General features: G+C 40.8%; 1 protein-coding gene across 8 annotated transcripts in view; it reads right to left on the bottom strand.

Moving 5' to 3' along the window:
• Positions 1-2095: 2095 nt before the first annotated feature.
• The window catches only part of NFE2L2 (nuclear factor, erythroid 2-like 2), a 176874-nt gene continuing 165708 nt past the window's right edge, over positions 2096-13261 (bottom strand). For 7 of the 8 annotated variants that reach the window (XM_010859776.1, XM_010859778.1, XM_010859777.1 and 4 more), the window contains 4 exons: positions 5948-6214; positions 5288-5377; positions 4240-4428; positions 2096-3819 (listed from right to left, as the gene is read on the bottom strand). In XM_010859776.1, the coding sequence (XP_010858078.1) occupies positions 2587-3819; positions 4240-4428; positions 5288-5377; positions 5948-6211 (1776 nt within the window). In that variant the 5' untranslated portion in view covers positions 6212-6214 and the 3' untranslated portion in view covers positions 2096-2586. Of the gene's footprint in view, positions 3820-4239; positions 4429-5287; positions 5378-5947; positions 6215-12583; positions 12709-13261 lie in introns of those variants that run through there. The other variant, XM_010859780.1, reaches the window with a different exon arrangement.

The following is a 13261-nucleotide window of genomic DNA, read 5'->3' as shown; positions in this document are numbered from 1 at the left end:
GCTTCAGGAGAAATCTTGCAAGAGTTCTATACAGCAAATATTTATCATGAAATTATTTGTAATAGAATGCTTGCTATACCTTGATGTGAAAGGCATTGGTACCCGTTTTGAAATTCGGAGCTGAGTTTAAGGTTTAGCAATCGGATAGCAAAGTTTAAAAATCTGAGGAGTTAGTGATAAATACATTTCAAATTTTGATCAAGAGATGAAATCTACTTTTAGTCACGGGTCAGAATTTGTTAGATTTTAAAATTCTGGTTTTGTGTAATGTATGTATAGTACTTCAGAATAATTCTTAGGTACTGAGATGTGATTGGTTGTCTTAAAGTATTTTCAGATATGAGTAACTCAATGAATGGGAGTGAAAGTATTTGCTGTCATGCTAGTAGGTTGTTCCTCCTCTGTGTGGGGGGGGAGGGGGAGGTTAATATATGCTAAAGTGAATTCCAGGTGCTCCAGATGGTGGCTGCTGATAAGATTGTTGCCATTACCCTCAGCCAATATTTTATTTAAGGGTACTTTATTCAAGATGAGATTGTCTTGAGGTTGAGAAAGGGGTTTCTTCCAGGGATCTATCTCAATACCATTGTGGGAAGGAATTTTTGGTCACATAGTCACTAAGTTGTGTTGACTTTTTTGTGACCCCATGGACTACACCCCACGAGGCTCCTGTTCATAGGTATTTCCAGGCAAGGGTACTGGAGTGAGTAGTCAGTCCCTTCTCCAGGGGATCCTTCCTGACCCAGATTGAACCCCGAGTGTCTCACATTGCAGGTGGATTCTTCACCATCTGGGCCGCCAGGGAAATCCCCAGCAGAGTCTACACTTGAATGCCTAGATTAATCCTTAGTCGTTTTCCATCTCTGAACTTTGCTGTCGTCATCTCAGTCAAATTCTTACTAATTCAAGCAGTTCCTTTCTCTTGCTAATGGAGGGCCAAAGAAAATATCATTTATATCTCAGTCAAATTCTTACTAATTCAAGCAGTTCCTTTCTCTTGCTAATGGAGGGCCAAAGAAAATATCATTTATAGAGTGCTTGCTATTAGCTAGGCTCTGTATTTATTTTTTGGAGTAATTCACTGCATATTTATCCCTGATTTACAGATGAGTAAGCAGCGTGCTTTGCCTCACTGGAAGTCATTCTTGGAAAATGGCAGCAGCCCACGCAACCGGGCTCTAGGGCATGCAGACCTGTCTTGGTCCCAGCGGATTGATAGGACTCTGAATAACCTTTAAACATGCTTAACCCTCAGATAACTTCTATTTTCCCACTTGAATTTAAACATGACATGAGTCAGACATTTGATTAGATGAAGTGATGAGTGCTGTGAATGGTTTTGTGTGGGTGGCCTGCAGATTCTCAAGTTTTAAAGGGCTTTAATTTTGTACTTGCTATTTATGTATTTAATCATAGAATGTGTCCCACAGTGAACTGATTTTCCCACCTAGACCTCTTAGCCAGTCTCAACCGTGTCTGGGCAATTCTGTTCTTTCCGATGTTCAAGTACTTGAGTCTCCTTCACCCTGCATCCATTCTATTGGAAAATCCTTTTAGCTCTACCTTAGAAATGTGCAGAATCCACTGCCTTCTCACTGCTGTAACCCCAGATGGAGACACCATGGCCCATGCGAGCACTTCAGAGCCTCCCCATTGGTCTGTTCCGACCTTTCTTTGCTCTTGAGACTATTAAAACATACAAGGCAGAGGAGACTTGAACTCTGATGTTACTCCTGCTTAATACTTCCAGTGGTTCTCTAGTAGGCAAAGGCCAAGGTCATGAAGGCTTAACAGGGATCTGTGCTGTGTCCTATTTTACCAACCTACTCCTTCCTCCCACTCCACGTTCAGCCATATAGTTCCTCAAACAGGCCCCCAGCCTTACAACTTCCTGTGTCTAATACTCTGCTAATAGAATGGTTCTCCTTCAAATATGAATAAAAGAACCAGTGTTTTCCTGTCAAGGTATATACAGCATTTTTCTTGGTTGAAATATACTTGAATAGAAAAATTTTTCTGATATACACCAGCGCCAATTTAGTGTGATGCTAGATACTGTCATGTAAGATTGTGAATGAACTTCAAGGAAATAATAGAACGGTCCTGATATTCCTTTATTAGTACCAGCTTTTCAACTAAATTGTCTTTTGCCAGAGCTAAACAATTTAATATAAAAAAATGCCATTTTTTTTTGTTCATACGGTATTTATAAAAAAGTACATAGTGGTTAGTTTTGCAACAATTTGCTTTTTTAGCCAGATGTATCATATAAATGTATGAACGTAACAAATGAGATAAGAACAGTATAAATAAGGAGTTTTTGTAGTATTTACAGTATATAGAAACTAGCCCAAATGGTGTTCTAAGAAATTTTAAGTTTACAAAGTTAAAGTGAAACTACTGATTCAGCATACTGATAACTTATTTTAATGCTTTTTAAAGTTTTATATTTTCTACATTAGTTGAGTATAATTTTGCATAGAATTACTTATAAAGTATATTTCTGCATTTCACATCACAGTAGGAGCTTTTTTAGTATAACAGTACAAAAAAACCCAAAATCACTAGATCAGAAAAGGTCAAAATCTAGTTTTTCTTAATATCTGGCCTCTTACTTTTGGGAACAAGGAATACATTGCCATCGCTTGTTTGCTGCAAGGAGTATTCACTCGGAGAGTAAGGCTTTCCATTTTCATCACGTAGCATGCTGAAGACTTCAAGATACAAGGTGCTGAGTTGTTTTTTCAGTAGATGGAGGCTTTTGTCATTTTCTCCTCTTTCTTTGAGCAATTTTTCTTTTTCATCTTTTAAATGATCTAAATCTTGCTCCAGTTCCACTATATTTTCCAGTTTTCTTTTTCTGCAATTCTGAGCAGCCACTTTATTCTTACCCCTCCTACGTATGTCTCTAATTAATGCAAGTTGAGCCTCGTTGAATTGCTCCTTGGACATCATTTCATTGAAGTCCTCAACTGGGAGGTTAATGATCTTTTCTACAGGGAATGGGATATGGAGAGCTTTTGCCCGTAGCTCATCTCTTGTGAGGTGAGCCTCCAAGCGGCTTGAATGTTTGTCTTTTGTGAATGGCGTTTTTCGATGACCAGGACTTACAGGCACTTCTTTCTTTGGTGCGTTTTCACACTGGGAATCACGTGCTGCAGCGCTGTTCCCCTGTGATGACGACAAAGGTTGGACTGGGTCCTCAGAAGGCCACACTGACGGTGTTTTGGGACCCTTCTGTTTGACATTTCCAGGGGTACTATCTATCTCTTCCATTTCAGAATCACTGAAGCCAAGCAATGTGTCTCCATAGATGGAAGATTCCGCTGAGTGGTCTGGTGAGGCCATGCTTGGACTTGTTGTGTTCAGTGAAATGCCAGAGTCAGAATCATTGAATTCTGCTGTTGTGCTTTCAGGGTGGTTTTGATTGAACGCTTTACAAAGTGACAGATCAGAGAGATCAATGGGCCCGTTTAGAAGTTCAGAGAGTGACTGGCTTAAAGTAGCAGAGGAGGGCATGCCGTTGCTGGTACTGGGCTCTGCTATAAAAGCAGAATAAAATTCATCACCAAAATCTGTATTTACTGTGGCACTTGAATTTAATGAGTTCACTGTCAACTGGCTGGAGTCTTCAGTGGAAAGGATGCTGTTGAAGGAATCCTCAAAAGCGTTGAGAAAATGTGGGCTGCAGTTACCTACTTCTTTATCCAGTGAGGGCATTGATGAATAGAAATGATAATTGTCAATTTCTGTCAGTTTGGTTTCTGGACTTGGAACTGTACTAGTCTCAGCCAGCTTGTCATTTTGAATATTAAGACACTGTGTGGAAAAGAAGTTCATACTATGTAAATCAAGGTTGAGCTGTTTTTAATAGGTGATAATCCGTATCTGATGGTTCTCTCCCCACCCTCCCCACCCTGATTTCTCACCAAGCTCCTCCAGAATTCAGAGATAATTCCCATTTCCAACAGATAGTTAACGCCTAAGCATATGTAACATTTTCAGAGTTCCCAGATCAGAACTTACATAACCTGATCTATCCTCAGGACATCCAGTCCATTTAACAAAAGTTTACTGAAGTAAGCATGGTGCCCAGGCTATCCTGACTAATTTAAAAGCACCTTCCAATTCTTCCTATAAGTAGGTGGCATATAAATAATAAACAACTGGAATGACTAATTTAAAGGGACTGAATATAAAATAGCATCTTTGGTACTCATTATACTAGGTCTTAGTTACCTGTAATTCTGGAATGGATAATAGTTCCTCCCAAACTTGCTCAATGTCCTGCATGTCGTCTAAAACAGCAGTGGCTACCTGAACGATCAGAGTTTCAGGTGACTGAGCCTGAGGAGGAGCAGTGAAGACTGGGCTCTCGATGTGGCTGGGAATATCAGGAACAAGTGATTGAAACGTAGCCGAAGAAACCTAAAATTGAGAAGGCATTTGTATATGAATCTGCCACCAACAGTGGGTGGGTATGCTCCATCTGAAGTTGGAATTGGCTGCAGTTCCCTATTTGTCGTAACTGTTAGTTCTATATGATCAAACAAATCTTTTTTGTCTCGCCCAACTGACTCCAAGTTTATTCCTTAGCTTAACTGCTTTACCCTGTGCATTTGAAGGTAAATTTCAAAATGCCTAAGAACAATCTTTAGAATTGAATTTCTATCTATGTAACACCTAGTATAGTGATTCAGAAAATAAATTATTAAAATTGTTAACCGAACAAGTCTTGGTTTTGCTACCCAGCTTGCTTTCTACTCACAGAAATCTAAATACCTGAAACACATGAGTTATTTGCTTCCATGGTTTTGCTGATGCATGCATGCTTCTGGCTATGCAGGAGTAAACATTTTTTGTGGTTCTTTTGTGTGTGTGTGTGTGTGTGTGTGTGTGGTTCTGCATTATATGGCCAGAGGAAGATTGGGTTTTTTTCCCTCCAAATTGTTACCTATAGGCTGAGGTTTCCGTGATAAATACTTGCTCCTAAAATGCTGTTTTATGTTTTTAATGGAGATTCATCAAGGCAGGAGTCCCCAACCTCTGGGATCTAATGCCTGATGATTTGAGGTAGAACTGATGTAATAAGAGAAATAAAGTGCACATAAATGTAATGCCCTTGAAATCATCTTGGAACCATCCCCACCTCACCAGTCCGTGGAAAAACTCTTCCACAAAACTGGTCCCTGGTGCCAAAAAGGCTGGGGACCACTGCACCGATGGGACCAATATAGGGTATATTAGATACAGCTGTGGAGATCTGCTGTTAACCAGATGTTAGTACCTCATTGTCATCTACAAACGGGAATGTCTCTGCCAAAAGCTGCATGCAGTCATCGAAGTACAAATCATCTGCTTTGGGAATGGGGGCTACCTGCACAAAAGGGAAAGACACAGAAGAAGAAAATTGTTCAGTGTTCATAAAATGTTTACAATCTAATCAAATATCTCTCTTCAGAAGTCAATTTAGTAAAGAGCACAGAATCAAAGCAGACTCTCTGGTTTCAAATCGTGGCCCCCTCAGTTTATTGCCCAGTTTCTGGGCAAGTTATTTAACCTGCAGTTGCTCATCTGTAAAATAGGATAATGTAATTCATATAATTGTTGTGTTGATTAATCAGTATTAAAACAGTACTTGTCCCAGTACCATGAGTAATCCTACTACCACAGTTCTGCTACTGTCAGTACTGTTGCAGCTGCTTGAATCATACAATAACAATGTTTTTTATAGCTTATAAAGAGATCTTCCCTGTAATATATATGTCCTAATTGTTACACTCTGAGGTGTGGTCAGGCATTGAACTCATCAGGAGGCTGAGGTTGGGAGGTTGACTTTTGATAAGGCCTTGAAGTAAAAGGCAAAGCTCGAACTCAGATTAACCCCTGGGTCCATGTTCTTTGGGTCCTGCCCCACACCTTCCCAAGAACTGGGTGCGCCCTGTACCTGGGAGTAGTTGGCAGACCCACTGGTTTCTGATGGTATGTGTTGTGCTGGCTGAATGGGGAGGAATTCGCCGGTCTCTTCATCTAGTTGTAACTGAGCAAAAAAGGCTTTCTCTTGCTCCTTTTGGAGTTGTTCTTGTCTTTCCTTTTCAAGTTTTTTCTGTTTTTCCAGCTCATGCTCCTTCTGTCGTTGACTGAAGTCAAATACCTCTCGACTTACCCCAAGATCTATATCTTGCCTCCAAAGTATGTCAATCAAATCCATGTCCTGCGTTTAAAACAAAAAAGGAAGGGGAGAGACCATGGTTAAAATGGTTTTAAAACAATAGATGACACATAATTTAGACCACTGCTGATAATAGGGGGGTAGGGAGATTACAAATAAAATCTGAATGGGAACATAAATCCAGTGTTCTGGAAGGGCACAGTAATTGTATCTAGTGTCTGCATATATTCATTTTTCTTAAAAAAATCACCTTCAAACATAGCTATCCATTCTTATTTATTACTTGGATTATTAATGAATTGGGTGATGGTAGAGGTCACTAAAAGTAACAGATGTTGCATGTTAATGTTCTTGAATCAAAAGAAACCCCACATTTGTTTGATGGAACAGAAAATTTAGAGCAAGCACCCTGAGCCAGTGGTTTATCATGAGAAATGGAGTTTGAAGAACATGACTGAATATGTGGAATTTCTTCCTAAACTTGCTTAGCAAATGCCAGTTTACGGAGGGGGAAAAAACTGCAAGTTAAACTGTCGATCTTGCAGTTGTGAGAAACCACTTTTCTTTTGGTCTTTGCCTACAGTGGATTATCTTTTGCTTAGCATTTCTTGCTACATTTGTCTTCATGGTTACTTACTAAAAACAATTTCCTCTTGATCTGAGTTTTAGTTCCTGAGGTATGATCACGTTGGTAAGGTCAAGTCCTAGGGACTGTTAATCTTGTGATGTGCGGTAAAGCAACAGGCTGTCAGAAGAATTGCGAAAGGGGTAGTGCCCACTAGGCTCACTCCTGATAAATAACCCTCTTAATGACACATGCCAAAAAAACATGGCTCCAGGAAACAATGGAAGGTGATGCATTCTAACATAAGGGGAGAATCTTATAATGAGGGATTGGTTATTCTGATTTATATAACAAGCCTAGGCTTAGGTACCATGGCCACATTTTCTAACTATAAATGTCAAAAACAATTTTTTTTCTGATTTAAAATTTAAGTTTTTGTTAAATTCTGAATGGGAAATTTAAATATTTCTATTCAATAGATCATTTATATTTAAAACAATGAGATGGAGGTTGGAAAAATCAAGACAGAGAAAGGGAATTGGGGCCGAAGGCCAGTAGATTCAGTGTGCAAACGTCGAACTTTGTATTGCAGTTCGGACAACGGCCAGCAGCACTGGGCTGCCCAGTGCATTTACAGCTCTATTATCTTCAGCCTCCAAAGGGCAGGAACAACGTGGTAATTACTTAGCTGAGCAGTCAGGTATTTCACACAACCGAGTACAAGCACAGATCGCCCGACCTAGAGGCAGCCCAGCTAGCTGGAGAGTAGAGGCCACTTCTAGCCTTGACTGAAAGTTGGTGTTCGAATCTTAAAAGCTATGAAATCCTACCCATGAGATAAGTTATCCTAGCTTTAAACAGTATAACTTAAGAGTACAAAGCACACACAGCAGCAGGTATAGTTAAAGCAGTATCTGTAGCTCTTGAGAACTGGCTAGAGTATACCTGTTTTTTAAGGCAACATCTATTAAGATCTTTCTATATGTGCCAAGCATTGTTTTAAGTACTTCAGATATATACAAACCAAGTCTCAAAACCACATGAAGAAAACATGTATCCCTATTTTACAGGTAAGTATACTGAGGCTTAGATACTACTGGAAAGTATCAGGACAGAGATAGGTTGGGGGCTTCCCATGTGGCGTTCGTGGTAAAGAACCCACCTGCCGATGCAGGACATATAAGAGACATGGGTTCGATCCCTGAGTCGGGAAGATCCTCTGCAGGAAGAAATGGCAAGCCACCCCAGTGTTACCTGGAGAATCCCATGGACAGTAGAGCTTGGTGAGCTACAGTCCATGGGGTTGCAAAGAGTTGGACACAACTGAGCCACTCTTTCTTTTCATCTGGATTATGTTCCTGGCCACAAGCAACAAAATAGAAATCGTGGAGCATTCAGTCATACATGACTTTTCTCAGGAGGCTCCCCACTAAAACATGAGAATAATTTCCATTTTAAAAACTTTTGCCTTCAATGGACATGTCTACACAAAGGCCATGTTAAAGAGAAAGGCCCGAGGTACACAGAAACCCACACTAAAATTCTAATTAGGTTGGGCCGTATCTTCTTGGGGAAATCTAAATACAGCTGAGTATCCTGTCTGGGCCATTCTCCAAACCGGAGCTAACAAGGTGCTAAGTAAGGAGATGGTTGGCATGTTCACTCCTACTAAAGGCTCGTTCTAAAAATCAAAGAATTGTGTACTCATACAGTTTCAAATGAGCTTTATTTTCCTACCCTTCTCAAGAACGGGACATGGAAAGCGCATTGAACTCTTCAGAAGATTCACAACAGAGAAACCCCAATACTTGTCTCTGCACCTGGGGGCCACGGACCACATCCCTCCCTCACGTTCCTCAGCCTGCCTGGGCCTGCGGCTTCCTTGTTAAGAGATCCCAGGATAAAAACCAGTACCCGGTTTTGGCTTTCCCACAAAAGAGCACTGAAGAATTTATTTTGGAAATACCTCACAAATATGATGAGTCCAAAGTATCCCTAGAACCCAGAACTATGGGCAGGAGGAAAATTTCTAGTTTATTCTAAAACTATCAGTGGCAATCACACCAAGACTTGATATAACTCTTCTTTCCCTTTCCCTGCTCTCCTCATCAGATGAGATGTCTTGAGTGGGTTCAGATAGTTAAGCTATAAATTATAACTATTCCATCCTACCCCTATAATACAGATTTTGGTGGATCAAATGAAACGTGGAGGAACTTTCTCTCTAAATGTATATGCAAGTACTGATATGCCTCCCAATGGGGATGGGTCCTTCTGCTTGCTATAAGTGACACCAAACTCCAGGCCAAAGGAGAATGAAGTTGCAGCCCTCATCGGAGTGGAAGCCTTGAAACAACACTCGGTCTTGAAGCTACTTGGTTCCTTCTCAAAGAAGGTCGGAAACTGACCACTGGGCATGTGCAATGGGTGTTGTAAATAAATGTAAACAACACACACTTTTATGTAAACTTTCATGTACCCAAGTAACACCCTCTGAATTGCTACTCAACTTCTGATACGACTGCCCTTCAATGCACAGCTCCAAACCAATTCAGTGTTTTAAAACTCCCCATAACATAATTAGGCAAGGGCACCTTGATAGAGCCTTTATCAACAAACAGGAAACATAAAACACAAAATGTCATTTCATGACAACATCAAATTGCTCGATGCAGGCTGGGCAGCCTTCATGGAGATTACCACAGACCAAAACAGGTTTCAAAGTGTTCTCAGAGGTTTTGCTCTGTATTTTTTAAGTTTATATATTTATTCTTGCCATGAGAGCTCTCTAAAAGAAAACATCTGCTTGGAAAAAAAAAGCTGAGTTTTAACCACTATGAATTCCTAAAACAAGTGTTCTGATCAAATTCAGAATGCAGCAACAAAGGGTTGCTTGTCATAGCCTTGATATATCATACACTGTATTACTCAGATCTTCACCTGAGTTTCAGAAGAAGAAAATCCGTGGGCATTTGTTGTACGAAATATTCAAATATTTAAGAACAGCAGAAGTTTGTCCACGCACATCTAGTGCAGGGAGCCCCGCAGCCCCAGGACTGTAGTAAGCTGTCTTGAAGGAGCCCTGTGACTGGGCACGTGACTTACTCCACAAATGACCTATCTCTCTGCAGAGCTCTCAGACTATCTAAGGGGAAATAGTTGGGATGGTTCCTGTAACAAACAAGAGCATGACAATGGACAGGGTGGAAGGAAAATGGCCAAGGAAGAATGAAACTGCTCTTGCACACTTCACCCTGAGGCACTGAGGAAGCACCGCTGCCCTGCAACAGGGCAGAGAAGAAAGGTCTGGGGAGGGAGGGGGAATGTATGGCTTTTCAACAGGCATCTCCTTAAGCTTCAGAGTTCCTGAGGGCAGTGCAGTACTGGGTATGAGCCTTCACGTGCCACACTTGGTGTCTGAATTATTGTTGCTGTTGTTCTTTCGTGACCCCTGAGTTATGTTGCTAGCTTGGCTTCAACAAAATAAGACAATGTATTAATACTAAGAAATGTTTGACAGTTCACATTAAATCGCCATCTGGCCCAGTGGAAATAGTCATAACTGGAAAATATATATATCATCGTTTGCCATCTGGGTAATCTGTTACTCGTTTCATGGGAAATCTGAAATTGGACTATTAACTTGGACCACTTTAAAACAAATATCTTTGTTCCAGGATAAACAAAGAAGAAAGCCCTTGAACACAGAATCCCAGAATAATGTCTTTTGCAAGCTAATTTTAGTGCTCTGAATAAACTAGCATTTTATCATGCTCAGATGATTCCCCCCAAATCAGAAAAGATAAAGCAAAGGAATTGTGAACTACTAAATTAAAGCAATTCAGTAAGTAAGGCTTTAGAAAAGTATCTAAAATGAAATGGTTTCTATCACATACATTCACTTGTATAAATGAAACCAGTACCCCCAAGCCTTTCCCTCTCTCCCCTCTCCCATCCTCTCTTTTGTCCAGAGGATGAAGGGAAGGTGACGGGGGGTTTCCTTCTAAACATAAGTTTCTCTAATAAAGTGTTTTTAAAAAATTGCAAGGATAATTCTGTAAACAATAAAAAACTGATCCTTACTTCCAGTCACACGGTATAAGTGTTAAGACAATGTCCCAGGTGATTCCTTCTTAAAATCATGTATTTCGACTAAGAAAACAGTAAATCTTTTAAAGTTTGTTCTCCTGATATTGATCTCTCCACCAAATATTAACAACTAGCATTCAGAGTCTAAATTACACCCAGTAATACTTTTCTTTCAGACATTTCAGTCTTTATATCATGCCCAGACAGTTATATTAACGTAAAAGTGAAATCCGGTTTAATATTTTTTTCCATAGAAGCTGCACAAATATTTCTGGGCAAAACCGGGTGGAACATGAATCACATCCTACCGTCCCTTAAGAACACAGGTCAAATCAACAGCTATGCTGCTGCTAAGTCGCTTCAGTCGTGTCCGACTCTGTGCGACCCCATAGACGGCAGCCCACCAGGCGCCCCCGTCCCTGGGATTCTCCAGGCAAGAACACTGGAGTGGGTTGCCATTTCCTTCTCCAATGCAGGAAAGTGAAAAGTGAGAGTGAAGTCGCTCAGTCATGTCTGACTCTTAGCGACCCCACGGACTGGACTGCAGCCTACCAGGCTCCTCCGTCCATGGGATTTTCCAGGCAAGAGTACTGGAGTGGGTTGCCGTTGCCTTCTCCTCAACAGCTATAGGAAGGTACAAAAGCAAGCGAGGGGACGCTCAAACCCTGAAGGACTGATTAAACAACATAAACGACCTCCTTGATTTATAAGTTCTACCCTGCAGCAGGGCTCCTTACCACTAAGGCAAAGTGATACCAAGCGGGTGTGTGTGTGAAATACATCTCGCTGATGACTGTTCTATTTCATAATATTTATCTGCCTATTTACTTCTCTCTCGCTTCATTACAAGAAGATACACAAGACAAGGTCAATAGTTCTCAGAATTCTAGAGAAAGCAGATGACTGGTTATTTATAGTCTGCCCACATTCAGGTACTTCTGATTCTACTGATCTGACTTGCATATTTCTGAACATATTGCTACAATAATTGTTAAGTAGGTGGTTAAAAACAAAGGTCAAAAAAAAAAAACAAACACATTTATACAGAATCATAGAATGTTACAGGTGGAAGAGGCCTTACAGACACTGAGGTCAAGTGTAAATGTCACTGGGTTAATTTCTGTGTAACTACAGCTCTATTTTAAACAATAACTGGCCTTGCAACCAGTTTATATGTCAGCAGAGACCCCTAATAGGCAATAATAGTTACCCCCAATCCAAGTTTTCCTTCTAAACTTACTAAGGATTATTTCCCCAGTCTTCAATAACTAGCAGTTTTTAACAGCATTAAAAAAAAATCTCAAACACACCAAAACATGAATTATTCAATGACTTAAAATCCTAGATCACAAATTTGCTACTCCCTGGGTTGCAGACACATCCTCCTACCCTTGTGTCTTTCAGCTAGAAAATGGTCCCATTTCCTCACAGTCCAGCTTGTTACTGTGTACATTTTCATGTGCTGCTTCCTGCTCACACGTTTCTCAGCAGTGACTCAATCTGAGAAACATGATCCAGCCAGTTTACTGGAACTTTCATCTATTACACTTGTCTGTACACTGCAAAGCATGATGCAAAGATAAAGCGAAGCCTGAAAGTGAACAGAGTAAGAATTTGGACTGTTTATTTTCCTAAGAGGCATATATGTGTTTGGCCAAAAAGAAACCAGAAAGGACAGTTACTTTCCAAAACAGCAGGTGATCCCACTGCTACTGATTTCAAAAGTGAATCTGATTTTTCCATGGGAAATTTCATACCTGGATGCCAGCAGAGTTAATTTCTGCTCGTTTGTAGTATTTTTGCAGGACGCTGCTGTTGGGCCTCCGTAGAAGGCAATGGCACCCCACTCCAGTACTCTTGTCTGGAAAATCCCATGGGCAGAGGAGCCTGGTAGGCTGCAGTCCATGGGGTTGCCAAGAGTCGGACACGCCTGAGCGACTTCACTTTCCCTTTTCACTTTCATGCATTAGAGAAGGAAATGGCAGCCCACTCCAGTGTTCTTGCCTGGAGAATCCCAGGGATGGGGGAGCCTCGTGAGCTGCCGTCTATGGGGTCGCACAGAGTCGGACACGACTGAAGTGACTTAGCAGCAGCAGCAGCTGTTGGGCCTCAAATGGCTTATCCAAGGGTAAGTCACTATGTTGAGTGGCTTTGTCTGATGAGCAAATTTCAGGACCCATTTTTTTCACCTCCATTTTTGAACAAGCCATGAAGGTATTCAGCTCTGGATGGTGCACTCTACACATAAAAGTAACTTTGTGAATAGGTCTGTTATCACTACTAGAATGATTCTATAGGAAAACATACACACCCTTTCTTACCAACAGAACCTGCAGAAGCACTGGCTCTAACTCTCTAACTTCACTCAACACACACTGACATTAACCGAATGTGAACTAACCAGGTCATCACCCACCTTGGGGTCAAACAGCCCT

The sequence above is a fragment of the Bison bison genome, unplaced genomic scaffold, assembly GCF_000754665.1.
Source record: "Bison bison bison isolate TAMUID 2011002044 unplaced genomic scaffold, Bison_UMD1.0 scf7180017864460, whole genome shotgun sequence".
NCBI lineage: Eukaryota > Metazoa > Chordata > Mammalia > Artiodactyla > Bovidae > Bison > Bison bison.
The sequence above is the reverse complement of the archived record's forward strand: the minus strand, read 5'-3'. Positions and strand labels throughout refer to the sequence as shown.